The following is a 13,952-nucleotide window of genomic DNA, read 5'->3' as shown; positions in this document are numbered from 1 at the left end:
CTCTGGTGCTTGTAAGACTACCCACCGTCGCCTGCACTTCACAGTCTGATTTGCCCGCTTCAATAGTCTGGTGTAAGAACGAATGCGCATTGCATTTTTAATTCAAATGCTGTATGAGAGGTGGGCATTTCACGACAAGTGGAAGAGGAGCGCATGGCTCCATCCGATCCATTCCGCGTTGAAAACTCCACTTCATGACTTGCAAAATACCAAAATTTTGAGGAGTAAACGCTTTGTCTAATTTCTACCCAAATGTGATATCACGAAAGCAACAAATATATTCCCAAGCATAACAAATTGCGTTAATAATGTTTTGTCATGCACAATATATTGGGCATTGGCGACGGCCCGGTAAACCAGTCTGTTTTAAAACGATAAAAATTCACATTGGATAGAATTCACAATCCTCAGGAAACTCCATGCCATGTTTTTCTGTATTGCATTTGGTGGGGGAGGGGACGGCAAAGAACGTTTGAGAACAATTTGCAGAGGTAATAATAAGAGACATGAACATTACAGATCAAGAAAACGCACATGCATCCTTAAACACGATGATAAACAAAAAACTATAAAATATACTAGACATTTCCATTGCGTGATTACAAGGTTACAAATATAACCAAACAATATGCACTAGAGTAATTTCATAATTTGACCAATGTTTTTTTTTTGTCCTGTAGTTGTACTAATCTCATTTGTAAAAAAAAAAAAATAATAATAATAATAGTAACGACAACGAATTAGATTCGTCACTCATTTCCTTATAATTATGTGAACTAATTGTCGAAGACTTGTTTTTAATGGAACTCTATGCTGCTTTCCCTGTTCTGGCCACACGGTGGCGCTGCTGTCTACATAATTCGTAACTTCGTTTTTCTGAAGCTCAGGTATTCTGTATTCTATTAATAGCTATCCATGATGAAATGTGTTATATATATGTATTAACATTTTATTGTTTAATTCACCAACTATATACACAAAATGTCTCTCTCCACTGCCCATCACTGAGCAATACTAAACAAAGTCGTAAAATTAATTATTAAAAGGGGCCAGACTTATACATTTTCCAGCGAAATCTCTAAGGCTATGCTAAAATTTCTGCATTACATGTAAAGTACTTTGTTTGTTGAGGGGAAAAAAAGAAAATGTCCTTTTTGGCAATAAGATTTACTTATTATCCTCTTACAAAAGATGATGGTACCAGGTTGACAGAATTATTTATTTTTTTAGGTTAATAACTGTGTTCATCCTGCAGTTCATTAACCAGTCAGTTATCAGGTATACTGACACCCCACGCATTAGCCAAACTCAGATCAAGATAAACCAATTACAAAAGTCACCATTGGGTTAAGATATTGATCTGGAAATGTTGACAGTGATTCTATTCCACCTGTTTTGCCACAAAATCCATATTAACTCATTCCCATAGTAAAACATTTCAGAGAGAGTGTTTTTAAGGTGAGTGCTTCTTTGCATCTGTACAGATACAGTATAACTGAAAAAACTATTAAAGTAAAAAAATAAATAAATAATATAATAATAATAATAATAATATATATATATATATATATATATATATATATATATTTTTTTTTTTATTATTTTTATTATTATTATTATTATGATTATTATTTGAAGCAATACCCTGTTATTCTACAAACTTTAGTATTTCAAAATACAATTTGAGCTGTTTGCTTAGATGTATGTGTAACAAAGTAGTAATCCCAAGCATGTGATAAGAAAATATGAAACCTACAGTAGTTCCTGTTTCCTACAACTCTTTATTAATAAGATATTACTAATTCATTAATTGGTTATTAAATAAACTAATGATCAAATACATTAAAAATACAAAAATAGTATACATGGTCAGACTCATTTTCAAGTGAATACACACAAAATTAAGCAGCAATATATAATACAGTTGTCTCTAAACTGAAATATTAAGGTATACTGACTGTAAAACATTGGTCAGTCTATACTGTATGCAAGTGGAAATATGTAATATCTAAATTGTTATCACTATATTTTTGTTAAACATGAAATTTTTTAGAACAACATTGATATTAACATACAAAACAGTGTCTCTGTGTGAGTTAGCATGATGTTGCTCTCTTAATAACTAATAAAAATCACACTTTTAAAGTATATACATTTTCACAAAAGCGCTAGCATGGCAAGTTGCCAACTTCCTCATGCAATTCACTATAAAAACATGCAGAAGAGCAGGTAGACAATGGGTCATGCACACTTTCCACTTATCATGATGCTCCAAGAAATGTTTAACTGCAGTAATACAAAACACTGTTCAATCTTTCATTGATAATTTTGTTTTTCAACAGTTATTTAAAGGCTAAGTAAAATCAAATATGCAAGTGAGACATAGTGATATGCTGTGGGCTGTGTGTTTTAATGTGCCGATTCTCCCACCTTTAAGTAAAGCACTTTTTGTCCCAGTAATTTCATTGGCCATGCCAGCATCTGGTCAACAACAGGCAAACAACCACACAAACAGTGGCTTTACCAGGATTTTAGTTTTACCTGTAATCCAATCAACACCATTATCTATGGCCTGTAATGAACTGATTGATAAAGACATTCCAAGCACATTTCAAATGTTTTAGGACATTAATTTGGAACAAAACATACATTTAAATACCCTTCACACACCAGAGTGGTTGCAGATCCATTGGACAGGAAATAATACAAAGAAAGCAGTAGAAATATCCATCACATTTCGTCATAGCTTGTGTGGATTATTCTCCTTTTAGCGTATTTATTTTGAAAATCTAAAACCAATACTTTTAGATTTGTTCACCTAAGTCTTCCATGGTAAACTCTTTATGTTAATTAAGTTTAATGTCTATGATAAACTTTTAATTACCATGAGCATGTCATATAAAGTTACATTAAGTCGTGTGTTTGTGTGTGTGTACATGTCTACTAAACAAAAAATGAGATACTACACAATCTCAGCACATAATGTATTCATTCTTAATGTGTTGATATCAGATTTCATGTTAAAGACGTTTTTGTTCTATTTGCAAGCATTACAGTTATTATCAAGAAACATAAACATTGATGAAAATCTGCAAATAATGAATAATAATATTTTGTTGGTTATTCTATCTAATGCTTTTAATGACTGGAATAATGGTTTCATTGAATATTTTGTTCTGTAAACAGTCTCTAATCCCTTAAATTGAAGATTGATGACAAGCAAAATGTTGGCATATGTAAAAACATTTTATAATGGTAGAATTTATTCAGAAGCATCTGAACTTGGTTTATCATAGTTTATAGTCATCAATATTAAAATGAGTGGTGAAACATCTTAAACAAGATGGTTCAGACTTAATTAAAAAATTTGAAATTCTATTATTATTTTGTAAAAGTCAATCCAATCCAACATGAAAGATTTTTAAAACTCTTTTAAAAAGGTTAACTTCTTCTAGAATCGTATTAATCTAAAAAGTGCAGGATGCCTTTGTTTTGGTCCGAAAGAATTGTTTCTAATGACCAAAACAGGATTAGCCCATTCAAAGGTTGTGCTGTATCACTGAAGCCACCACCCAAGACAACTTGTGTACATTCATCTGAGTAATCTCTCGTAATTACAAAGATTTGCTTTGGGTAATAAAAATAATCCTCCTCAATTAAACCCCCTGCCTCTCTCTTGTACCCTGTGTTGTTTCTACATGCGATGTTAAATATGTGGAGCAATTCAATGAAACATTGTTAACTCCTTGGTCATTGTAGGAGAAGTCCATGTTGAAGAAAGCTTTCTAGGACGATTCGTAACTCATGTTATTTTTGTATTTTGGTTTGAACAGGAGACAAAATCAACAGATACAACTTAACAAACATGATTACCTGTTTACATGATTTGCGCATGTCTTGGAGACTGACGTCACATCTGTTACCGAATTAATCGTTTGTTTAGTCCAACAGCAGGGACTAGTCTTTTACAGCACTTTTTTGAAAAGGCTGACAGCTCAAGGAAAGACAAAGATACTTGAACTAGAACAAACAATGTTATAAATTTGGATGCAAAATCTGAATTTACATGAATTCAAAGATTTCAACCATCAAGCGACGGATTCAAAGATTTCATAATACAATGGAGGACAACAACACATGCCGCAGTGATCGAGAGCAGTTGGGACTCAAGTTCACCATTGACTACCTGTTGTACAATAAGGGACGCAACACTGAGAGAGTTGAACCAGAGGACAAAACATGCCCATCTGAAGAGCTTCAAACCACAGTCAATGAGCAAACACAAGGAACTCTCTCATTCAAGGACAGTGAAAAATCAGAGGAACAAGAAAATGAAGAGGATGGATGTAAAGAGGAACACGAAAAACAGAATCTACAGACTGAAGGAACAGAGGAGAAGCCAACCCAATCCTACATTGCCCTCATTTCCATGGCCATCCTGGATTCAGAAGAGAAGAAGCTTTTGCTATGTGATATTTACCAGTGGATCATGGATCACTATCCTTACTTCAAAAGCAAGGTATTGTACATTTATGAAAGACACTAGAACAGCTTCCTCAACTTGTGGTTGTTGTGTGGTTAAGTAATGATGTTGCTGACTAATTTTGGATGTTTTATTTTATCTGAACTACAACAGGTCTCATTTATACATCTTAGAAATCTCCAATGATTAAATAATTGCGACTTCTTACCTCCCAGTTCAAATAGTTGCTTGAATACAACATCTAAATGTTGCCTTAAGTATTCTGGTAACCAGGGAGTCTACAAAAGTCTTACAGATTAAGAAATCCTAACAATAAATCCAAAACACTTCACTTAAAGAATTCAAGACTCTAAGTTAGATTTTCACAATATTGTTTTTAGGGAATGGTAACTCTTAAACCATTCAAATTTGGGTAGCAATGGGCTTGTTTCCTCACACAAGATAAATTTCTTGATAATAACTTGGTATATTGGAACATAAAATGTTACATTGACCATTTAGTTTACAAATCTTTCCAACTCATCCAACAGAGACTAATGCTTTTATAGATGTCAATGGATTCATTATAAGAGGCCAAAAGATTGTCTCATTTTCATGGTTTTCTTTCAACAGGACAAGAACTGGAGAAACAGTGTGAGGCACAACCTCTCTTTGAACGAGTGCTTCGTTAAAGTAGGTCGCAGTGACAATGGCAAAGGCCATTTCTGGGCTATTCATCCGGCCAACTTTCAAGACTTCTCTAACGGAGACTACCACCGCCGTCGAGCCCGGAGAAGAATCCGCAGAGTAACGGGGCAGCTTACCTTCGCACTGCCTGCACATTACCAGACCCTCAACCGTCTGAAACGGACACCATGCTGGTGCTGCCCGCCAACCCAGTCATTAATGTGTTTCTCACCCAGAGTGTACTGGAGCTGGGCTGCACTTCAGACACATCGCCCACCCTCTCTTCATGCACTAATATGACAATATGAAACCTCATAAGGCAGCATTTGTGGATTATAAACTGGATCTTCTCTGAAATTACTGCTGTATCTAAAGGTGTTGGGAATTAAGCAATGCATGTTTTGTAAGCCATCTTGTATATAATGTGAAAATGTGTTTGAAAAATGAAAATAAATGAATATAGATAATGAGAAGTTTTGTTGCCTTTTCTTTTTCTTTGCATCCTCTTGATCCAAAAACCTCATAAGGCAACATTTGTGGATGAGTGTTACTGATTTTGGGGTGTTCAAATATGTGAAATTCAACATAACATAAGTGTTCTAATACAATAATACCATTTCATTTCTTACCAATTGTGTGTTTGTGTGCAATCATCGCTTTGAAAGCACATTGTGCATGGTGTAAAAAAGTGAACACATTCCTCAAGGTTGTGGCCATTTCAAATAATAATTAGACAGAAGATCTCAGAAGCCAAATCTTCAAGCTGCCCAAAGCCGACTCCGGGATAAGTACACAGATAATCCCATAAATCTCCACGCAGTTTCGAAAAATAGGAAGCTTATCACACAGCATAATCTGGTAAGCGTTTCTCGGGTGAGGACCTACACTGCTGGTGGAGAATAAGGAGGGAGGAGTTAGTCAAGTGTGGGGTGAGATGAAGCCTCAACACTGTATTACTGCAAGCAGAAGACAAGATTGTCATGAATTAATATGGGACAGCTGAACAGTATAATTAGTGCCTAAATTATGATTTTGGCTTACATCCTTTCTGATGTCTTTAATGGGTCTCTAAGAAGACAGCAGTCTTGACCCACTTCACTTTCGAAAAGATGAACTGATGATGCCATTTACACATTCATTTATATGAAACTGGCCCACCTTGAAAAGAGAAACATATATAAGGGAACTAAATAGAGCGACCCTATTTATTCATTTATTGAATGAAATTGTGCTTTGTAGCAGTACAATTATTCATTTTAAATACATGACTATGGACCTTCCTTAACATACTTTTTGACCCATTCAGAGAGGGCTTTATGACAATGTCACTCAAGACAAAAAGGAGGATGTAGATTTGTTTTTAAAAAGAAGACATATTTGAACAAATTGGTAAAACATTTAGCTTTTTTTTTTTTTTTTTTACTCAAATGTAAAAAAGAACCTGCATTTGGGCTTTTGATTGTTTATCAAAAACAACTGAATTATTTCTTGAATTACTTATGCACTTAAAATATTTAATATATGATTTATTATTATTATTATTGTTGTTCACTCATTTTTTAATTAATTAATTTGTGAGAGAGACATAAATATCCCCAATCATGGGAGAGACGGGGGGACACCCAAGACCCAAGGTTTTTAGGCAATTATCACTGCTACAAAGCCATCTAATTAATTTTCTTAACCAAATCGTTCTTTCCTTTGCATTAATTTGCTTAATTCCCATGAATGTTCCTCGACATGAAATCCTCTTGCCTTTGACAGCTTTAAGACTTTAATTCTATTGCATATACGTGCCTTATGTTAATTAAATATAAGCTGTTGAACAGGTTGCACTCTCTCTCTCTCTCTCTCTCTCTCTCTCTCTCTCTCTCTCTCTCTCTCCATCCACACTCATTTACACAGTTTTGGGTATCTTCTTTTTTTGTGTGTCATATATGTATAATTTTTTGTGGGGAAATATAATGATAATGAAGAATGTAATTGCTATTTTGATGCAGTTTCATCATAATGGTAATGAAACATAACCTTCGATCTGCGCTCACCGTTATTGTAATGAACTCAATTACTTCCTGGTTTCCATTGTCTTGGAGAATGTTCACACAACGTGATATAAGTAGCACCAGAGGGAAATGTGATCATATTTGAATTGATGCAAAAATGCATGATAAGGGAAAGCGCTTGGAAGAATAGGGTAATTTGGCAGAATGGGGTCGATTTCAGAGTACATGAACATCCGAGTGCTACATATCGATTTCGCGTGTGATCATGTTGAATAGCCTGACTCCATTTTGAAACATTGCATCTTTGGCCAATACCCACATCCATGTGTTACCAACTTTTGTTGATTTTCTCATTCTAATCAAAAGCCCGTCCCTTCAGCTTCCTTAAGCTGTGGAGCAGTGCTTGGTGTGTTGATCCCCTTAATCTAATTAGATACATGGGAAGGGATGGGGAGGGGACGGAGATTAACGTTGGAGACATGGGCCTGATTAACGGACAGTGGGGTAAGAAGAAATGAGTCATGGGGCAAAGGCCGATCAAAACATTCTGTGCCTTCTTCAGCATTCCAAAGCTGATTTGATCAAACGCTACTTGGTGCCAAAGCTTCCTGCTACCTGGCGATTAACGGCCCAGGATCAGCACAGTTTGGTTAAGGCAGACTGTCTAGAGTATCAATACAGATCTAGAATCTGAAGCAGAACGACTGATTTTATTTGTTGCAATGTATTATATAATATGCTGGAGACCAGATCTAATTATTGCAATTTAGTTTCAAAATTCAAGTATATTCAAAATAATGCTATTTCATGTACACGTTGGTAAAGCCACTTTGAAAGTGTAGCTTGACAGCTACAATCAGGATGTCAGCTAGGCTGAAAACTGTAACAACTGGAACAAATATATTTACACCACGCCAAATTTATTATAAAACTAATTTAACTAAACATTTATTTCAATGCAAATCTAATATGAAAATCTAGTGTGCCTACAACTAGACAACTGCACAACATGTCTTGAAATGGAAGAGCTATCCAATGGATGTGAAGCACAGGCAAACCAAAACTGTATGGTAGAAAATTGGAAATATGTCACCTGGTCTCCCAAATCTCAGTTTCTTCTTTTTCTTCACAGTTTCTTAATTTCCATTGTTGAATTTGCATTATGAATGTGCAGCCAACAAATCTGTAGCAAATGCTTGATGCTGTAAACATTTTGACTCTATGGACACTAAAATGTAATAACTTAGAAAGCAAAACATTAAACCAATTGGCACCTGGAAACAAATAACCAAGGGTCCCTGTAGCTCAACTGGTAGAGTAAAGCATGGCACTGTCAATGCCAAGATGAAGGGTTCGATTTCCAGAGAACACACAAACTGATAAATGTATAGGCCTACCCCAAATGCTTTAGATAAAAGTGAATGCCAAATGAATAAATGAAAATATTGCCAAACATTTTCTCAGAGCTAACTTTACTTTTCTCAACTATTTTTGTAGTTGCTTTTAACTAATTGGTTCCAAAGTAATTTTGAAGTAAATTAAGTTTACACAGTAGCACTGCCATGTAGTACTATACATTTTAGCATCTACTACAATATATATATATATATATATAATAACATAATGGAGAACAGTAGTAATTTAGTTAAATCATTGCCAAAAAGATTGTTCCATTGCTTTGCTGTTTGTAAGTGCTATCAAAATCAATAGGGATGTCACTTGATGTCAAATTATCTGTGACCCTGTTTACACCTGCTATTATATAGATAGATAATTGTATGTTATTTCACAATATATCTGTGATAGCGCCAGTGTTGGGGAAGCTACACAAAATGAAAAAGGGGACACACATCATTACTTAACTAAATACTTGTTTCCCTATTAAATGTAGAATGTCGAGCAGGGACTTTTGTGAACAACTATGTGACCGGTTTGAATTGAGGAATATGTTTTTTGAACCAGTTTATTGAAGAGAGAGAGAGAGATAACTCCTACCTCTGTTGGGTTGGTTGTAAGGCTGTGCGATACAATTATACTGTAATTTGTAAAATATAATTTTATTAAGACACAGCGCTACTAGTTGGAGAAATAAGCTTGTTACTGTAAAATCTAGCAAATGGACCTATTCACAGCAGCGCCATCTTTAATTTTTGACGGGAATGACAACGAGGCTATGAGGGATAGACGTACAGGCTCTTCAATGGGTTGTACAGTTGTTTAAATTCGTTCCGCTGACGAAACATTGGGCTTGATGGCTTTATAGTGGATGCCATTGAAGATAATGTAAGTCTATCCTTTACAACCTCTTTTTCACTCACGTCAAAATTCAAATATGGCACTGCTGTGATTAAGGTCTCTACTATTTTAAAAACTGCAACAACACGACGATATTGCACTACAGAATGGCTGTATACCCTCTTTGTGACGTAAAAACAGGATGCAGTTGTTGACATCTTTTATATTATTTTCAGAACAAAAACATGAGAGAAGAGAGACTTTCACGTTTTGCCTCGCATGTACCAGAGCAACAGTTTCAGCGATCCATTCGGAAACTAACCACAAGGTGGCGCAATAAGCTCACCTTTTGGGGTTGTACTTAAACATTCATGAAACTTTATTGGTGGGGTCTAAAGGACTGAAAACACTCGTGAAAATATTTTCACTTTTTCCTCATTTAAAACAAAATGTTTAATCACAAATGATTAAAAGTGAATGTTTACATGAGTTTCAGAATTTCTTAGTTAGTGGTGTGCCCACCTTTTGTTTTAAAGACAGCATGTACTTGAGCTTGCATGAATGTGCAAAACCTGATGATCCATGTTATTCAGCATGATTTGAGAATATCCCAAAGAGCATCTTTTGTGCTTCAGTTTAACCAAGGAAATCTGACCTTTTGTACAAATTAGATCACAAGGCCAAAGTGACAAATTTGCTTGGTTGGATAGGTAACTTAGTAATAGTGCAGAATGCAAAATTTCAATGTGCTCTCAGAAAGCATTTGGACCCCACTGTATGTGGTGTGCTCTTTTAACCAGAGCAATACTGAAAGGCAATAAAGGAATGAATGAAATAAAGAAATAATAAATAAAAACAAAGATTTGAAGATAGCAGTAATATAGTAAAAAATAAAAAGGCCTTCTGATTCAGTATTCAACTTTAGAATTACTCGTCTCGTCCAGCAGGGGGAGCCTAAACCTACAATACCACTGGACCATAAAACAAAGAGGACCTTAGTAAGTGCCATGATTTTTCTGCAGAGGCCAGAGCTCAATGCTCGCCTAAATCTATCTCTCTATCTTCATCGCCAGTGGTTTCCATGGTGACCACTCTTGGACCTGCCTGAGTGTGATCCTGTTGACCCCTTAGGGTAACCTTTGGCCAAAGGGGTCATGGCCAGGGTCAAGAGGTCAGGAGTGGCAATAGGGCAGTGAAAGCACTTCTGTGATTGGCTCTCTTACCAGCCCACATATTCTAATTTTTATCGTTTTTGAATTCTGTAGCTGGGTAGCAGAAAGACCAACTAAAGAACTTTATATTTACCAAGACTAGCTACACAGCATCAGTGCATACTGTGTTGCTATCAGTAGTTGAAACCTTGCATTTAGCTCAAATCAACATATTGCCTATGTCAAATCAAGTCAGTTTATCTGATTTGTGCATTTTATAAGCAGCTTTACAGAAAATCTTGCCACAGTGTCGTAAAGCTCTCAGTCAGAAAAACCTTGAGAGGAATCAGACTCAGCTGGAGGAGCCCAACTTTAAACTGCAAGAAAAAATGGTTACATTTTAAGATTAAAGATTAGTTTATGGTCTTTGAAGTTCATCCTAAATTGACTGGAGAGATGTAAAGTGCTGTGTCTTTCGCTGTCTAGCTTGCACTGGTAGTAGGCATCTCTCAGCAACACCTTCCTACATTAACTTATTAACAAATGAAGTATTTAGTTACACACCATGTACGGTGTATAAATACACTGAAAGACTCTATAGAAAATGTAACATCTATCATATTCCCATTGTGGACATAGGTGAGTGTGTTTATATGAAACTTCTTACTAAGAGCTGTGACCGCAACTGCTTTCTTTATAATAGTTGCTGCTTTGCATCACCAAATAACCTATTCATTTAGTCTCTTACCTCTGTGTTTATCAGTGAAGAGAAACGGTAATGAATGAGATGCTTTTAAAGACAGTAATGCTTCTCCTTCTCCGGCTCACACTGAAAGGACCTCATTTCGAGTCGCTGTGCATAATGGCGTCTAAATGGCCGAAACATAATGTAAAACCTGATGGTCACATGACCATAGCCATCCACAGTCCGGTAATTCATCCATCGGATGATGGGTCGTCAATATTGATTTATGAGCGTAATGGTCGTGGACTGATAGAAGGGTAGGATGGGGGGTGGGGGGTTGATGAGTTAAGAGAAGATGGGGAGAGAGAGATAGGAGAGAATGAGGATGAAGGGGGTGCAGAGGTGAAGGTGGACATGAGCAGATGTTGAACTGGAGGAAGAAATCTGTGGTGTATTTCTTAAAGCGATGGGAGATGGCCATGTAGAAAGGAGATGGAACTAAGTTTACAATAATGTTGTCTTTTTTATTAAATTTGCTGTTTTGTATGACAATTTAAGGATTTTGATAACAATTTGCATTACAGTGTCCATTTTTATCCCTGTTACAAGTATACACTCACTGAGCACTTTATTAGGTACACCTGTACACTTACTTATTCATGCAATTATCTAGTCAGCCAATCGTGTGGCAGCAGTGCAATGCATAAAATCTTGCAGATATGGGTCAAGAGCTTCAGTTAATGTTAAAATCAACCATCAGAATGTGGAAAATATTTGATCTCGGTGATTCCAACAGTGGCATGATTGTTGGTGCCAGATGGGCTGGTATGAGTCTTTCTGTAACTGCAGACCTCCTGGGATTTTCACATACAATAGTCTTTAGAATTTACTCAACAACGAAAAACACCCAGTGAGCGGCAGTTCTGCAGATGGAAATGCCTTGTTAATGAGAGGTCAACAGAGAATGGCCAGACTGGTGCGAGCTGACAGAAAGGCTACAGTAACTCGGATAACCACTCTGTACAATTGTAGTGAGCAGAATAGCATCTCAGAATCCACAACATGTCGAACCTTGAGGCGGATGGGCTACAACAGCAGAAGACCACGTCTGGCACTTTATTAGGACCATAGTGTTACTAACGAAGTGCTCAGTGAGTGTACATACTGTAATTATTACAAAACTAACAACAAAAACAAAGTGCAATTGAAAGTACATGCTCATGCAAAGTGTGTTTTCTTGCTCTTTTGAAATGTAATATTAAAATACATCATACATTATGATAACTGGTTAAAAATGAACATTTCTGTTTTGCTAACTGATCATGTCATCACATCATGCAAATTTACACGTTTAAGGGGAAGGGTAACAAGAACAGCTACAACTATACAATACATGCTCCCTGCACACAATTTTACAAAATAGGCATAACAGTAAATTTTACGACAAAACAGTACTATGCTTCCCCACCCTACACTGTAAAAAGTGAATACATGGAGTTGCAACCTTAAATGGATAGTTAACCCAAAAACAAATCCTCATGCCTTCCCAGATGTGTATGATTTTTTTAAACTTCTACAGAACACAAACAAAGATACTATCAATCTCCACTATTCACATTTTGATTCCCATTTTGTGCATATCAACACCTTCTGGGAAGGGAGGAGAATTTACAATAAAAAATGACTTAAATATTGATCTGTTTCTCACCCACACCCATTGTATCGCTTCTGAAGATAAAGATAGACTGGAGTCTGATGGATTACTTTTATTCTGTCTTTATGTGTTTTTTGGAGCTTCAGAATTTTGGTACCCACTCACTTGCAAGTACATTTTAGGTTAATAGACAGCAATGACATACAGCATAAGACCATACAGTATTGCGTGATAATTCAATTATCTTTTCTTCTTTTTTTTTACTTTAAATTTAATATTTTATTTATATCATGCAACTGCTTTATAAAACACTTGACCAAAATTAATTTACATTACAACAAGCAAAAATAACATGTCAACAAGATGATTCTTAAGGAAAGACTCTTAAACTTTACCATCAATACATAAAACTTCTTCATGTTCCCCTAAAATACCGCAACACAGGTTGTTGAAACACATTCAAAAGGAAGCATCCCTCATATGCAAACTCACAATCTTCAGCCATCCCACTGCTATTACATAAGATCTCTGAAGGACTCTAAACATTATTTTAATAGGAGCAGTCCACTCCTCTTTCATTCCTTCTTCCTCTCCATTTCATTAAAACTGCTCCTCTAATATAATAATAGTTTTTTTGTTTTTTTAACTACTTTCTTTTGGTTCATTGTTATTTCTAGTGAGCCATGCAGAGGTAACATAATTTCATGCATCTTTCAGAATTTATTGTGACAAAATTGCTCACTATAAAGAATAACTTGTTTTAGCCAGCTTGATCTCATGTAAATGATGTGACTGCAGTGACATTTTTGCAAAATTAGAAGTTCAGAGATGAAATGTCAACTATTTGGTACTAAAAGCAAGTTAAATGTTCTCCCAAACAGATGGGCTTTGAAGGTTAATGCTCTATCGAGTTTGAAATCAACAACACCGACCACCCTAACCTAAACCTTAAACCTAAACCTAACTGATAGTGTCAAAAAAGGAAATGTGAGATGAAAAATGCATTGCTGCAGCAACCAAGTCATTTTGTGGCGCTTCTATGACTTTTTTGCCAAACGTGTCAACTCACGTGCTC

At 35.8% G+C, this 13,952-nt stretch overlaps 1 protein-coding gene across 1 annotated transcript; it reads left to right on the top strand.

Annotated features, from left to right (window-relative positions):
* The first annotated feature begins 4,120 nt into the window (after positions 1-4,120).
* On the top strand, positions 4,121-5,449 carry foxq2 (forkhead box Q2). The gene is made up of 2 exons (XM_052123614.1): positions 4,121-4,519; positions 5,096-5,449. The coding sequence occupies exons 1-2, from the start codon at positions 4,121-4,123 to the stop codon at positions 5,447-5,449; spliced, it is 753 nt and encodes a 250-aa protein (XP_051979574.1).
* The last annotated feature ends 8,503 nt before the right edge of the window (positions 5,450-13,952 follow it).

The sequence above is a fragment of the Xyrauchen texanus genome, chromosome 50, assembly GCF_025860055.1.
Source record: "Xyrauchen texanus isolate HMW12.3.18 chromosome 50, RBS_HiC_50CHRs, whole genome shotgun sequence".
Taxonomy (NCBI): Eukaryota; Metazoa; Chordata; class Actinopteri; order Cypriniformes; family Catostomidae; genus Xyrauchen; species Xyrauchen texanus.
The sequence above is the reverse complement of the archived record's forward strand: the minus strand, read 5'-3'. Positions and strand labels throughout refer to the sequence as shown.

Coding starts and splice junctions, on each gene's coding strand:
- foxq2 (XM_052123614.1), top strand. CDS start 4,121: ATGGAGGACAACAACACATGCCGCAGTGATCGAGAGCAGTTGGGACTC. Junction 4,520..5,095: donor ATCCTTACTTCAAAAGCAAG/GTATTGTACATT, acceptor TTCTTTCAACAG/GACAAGAACTGGAGAAACAG.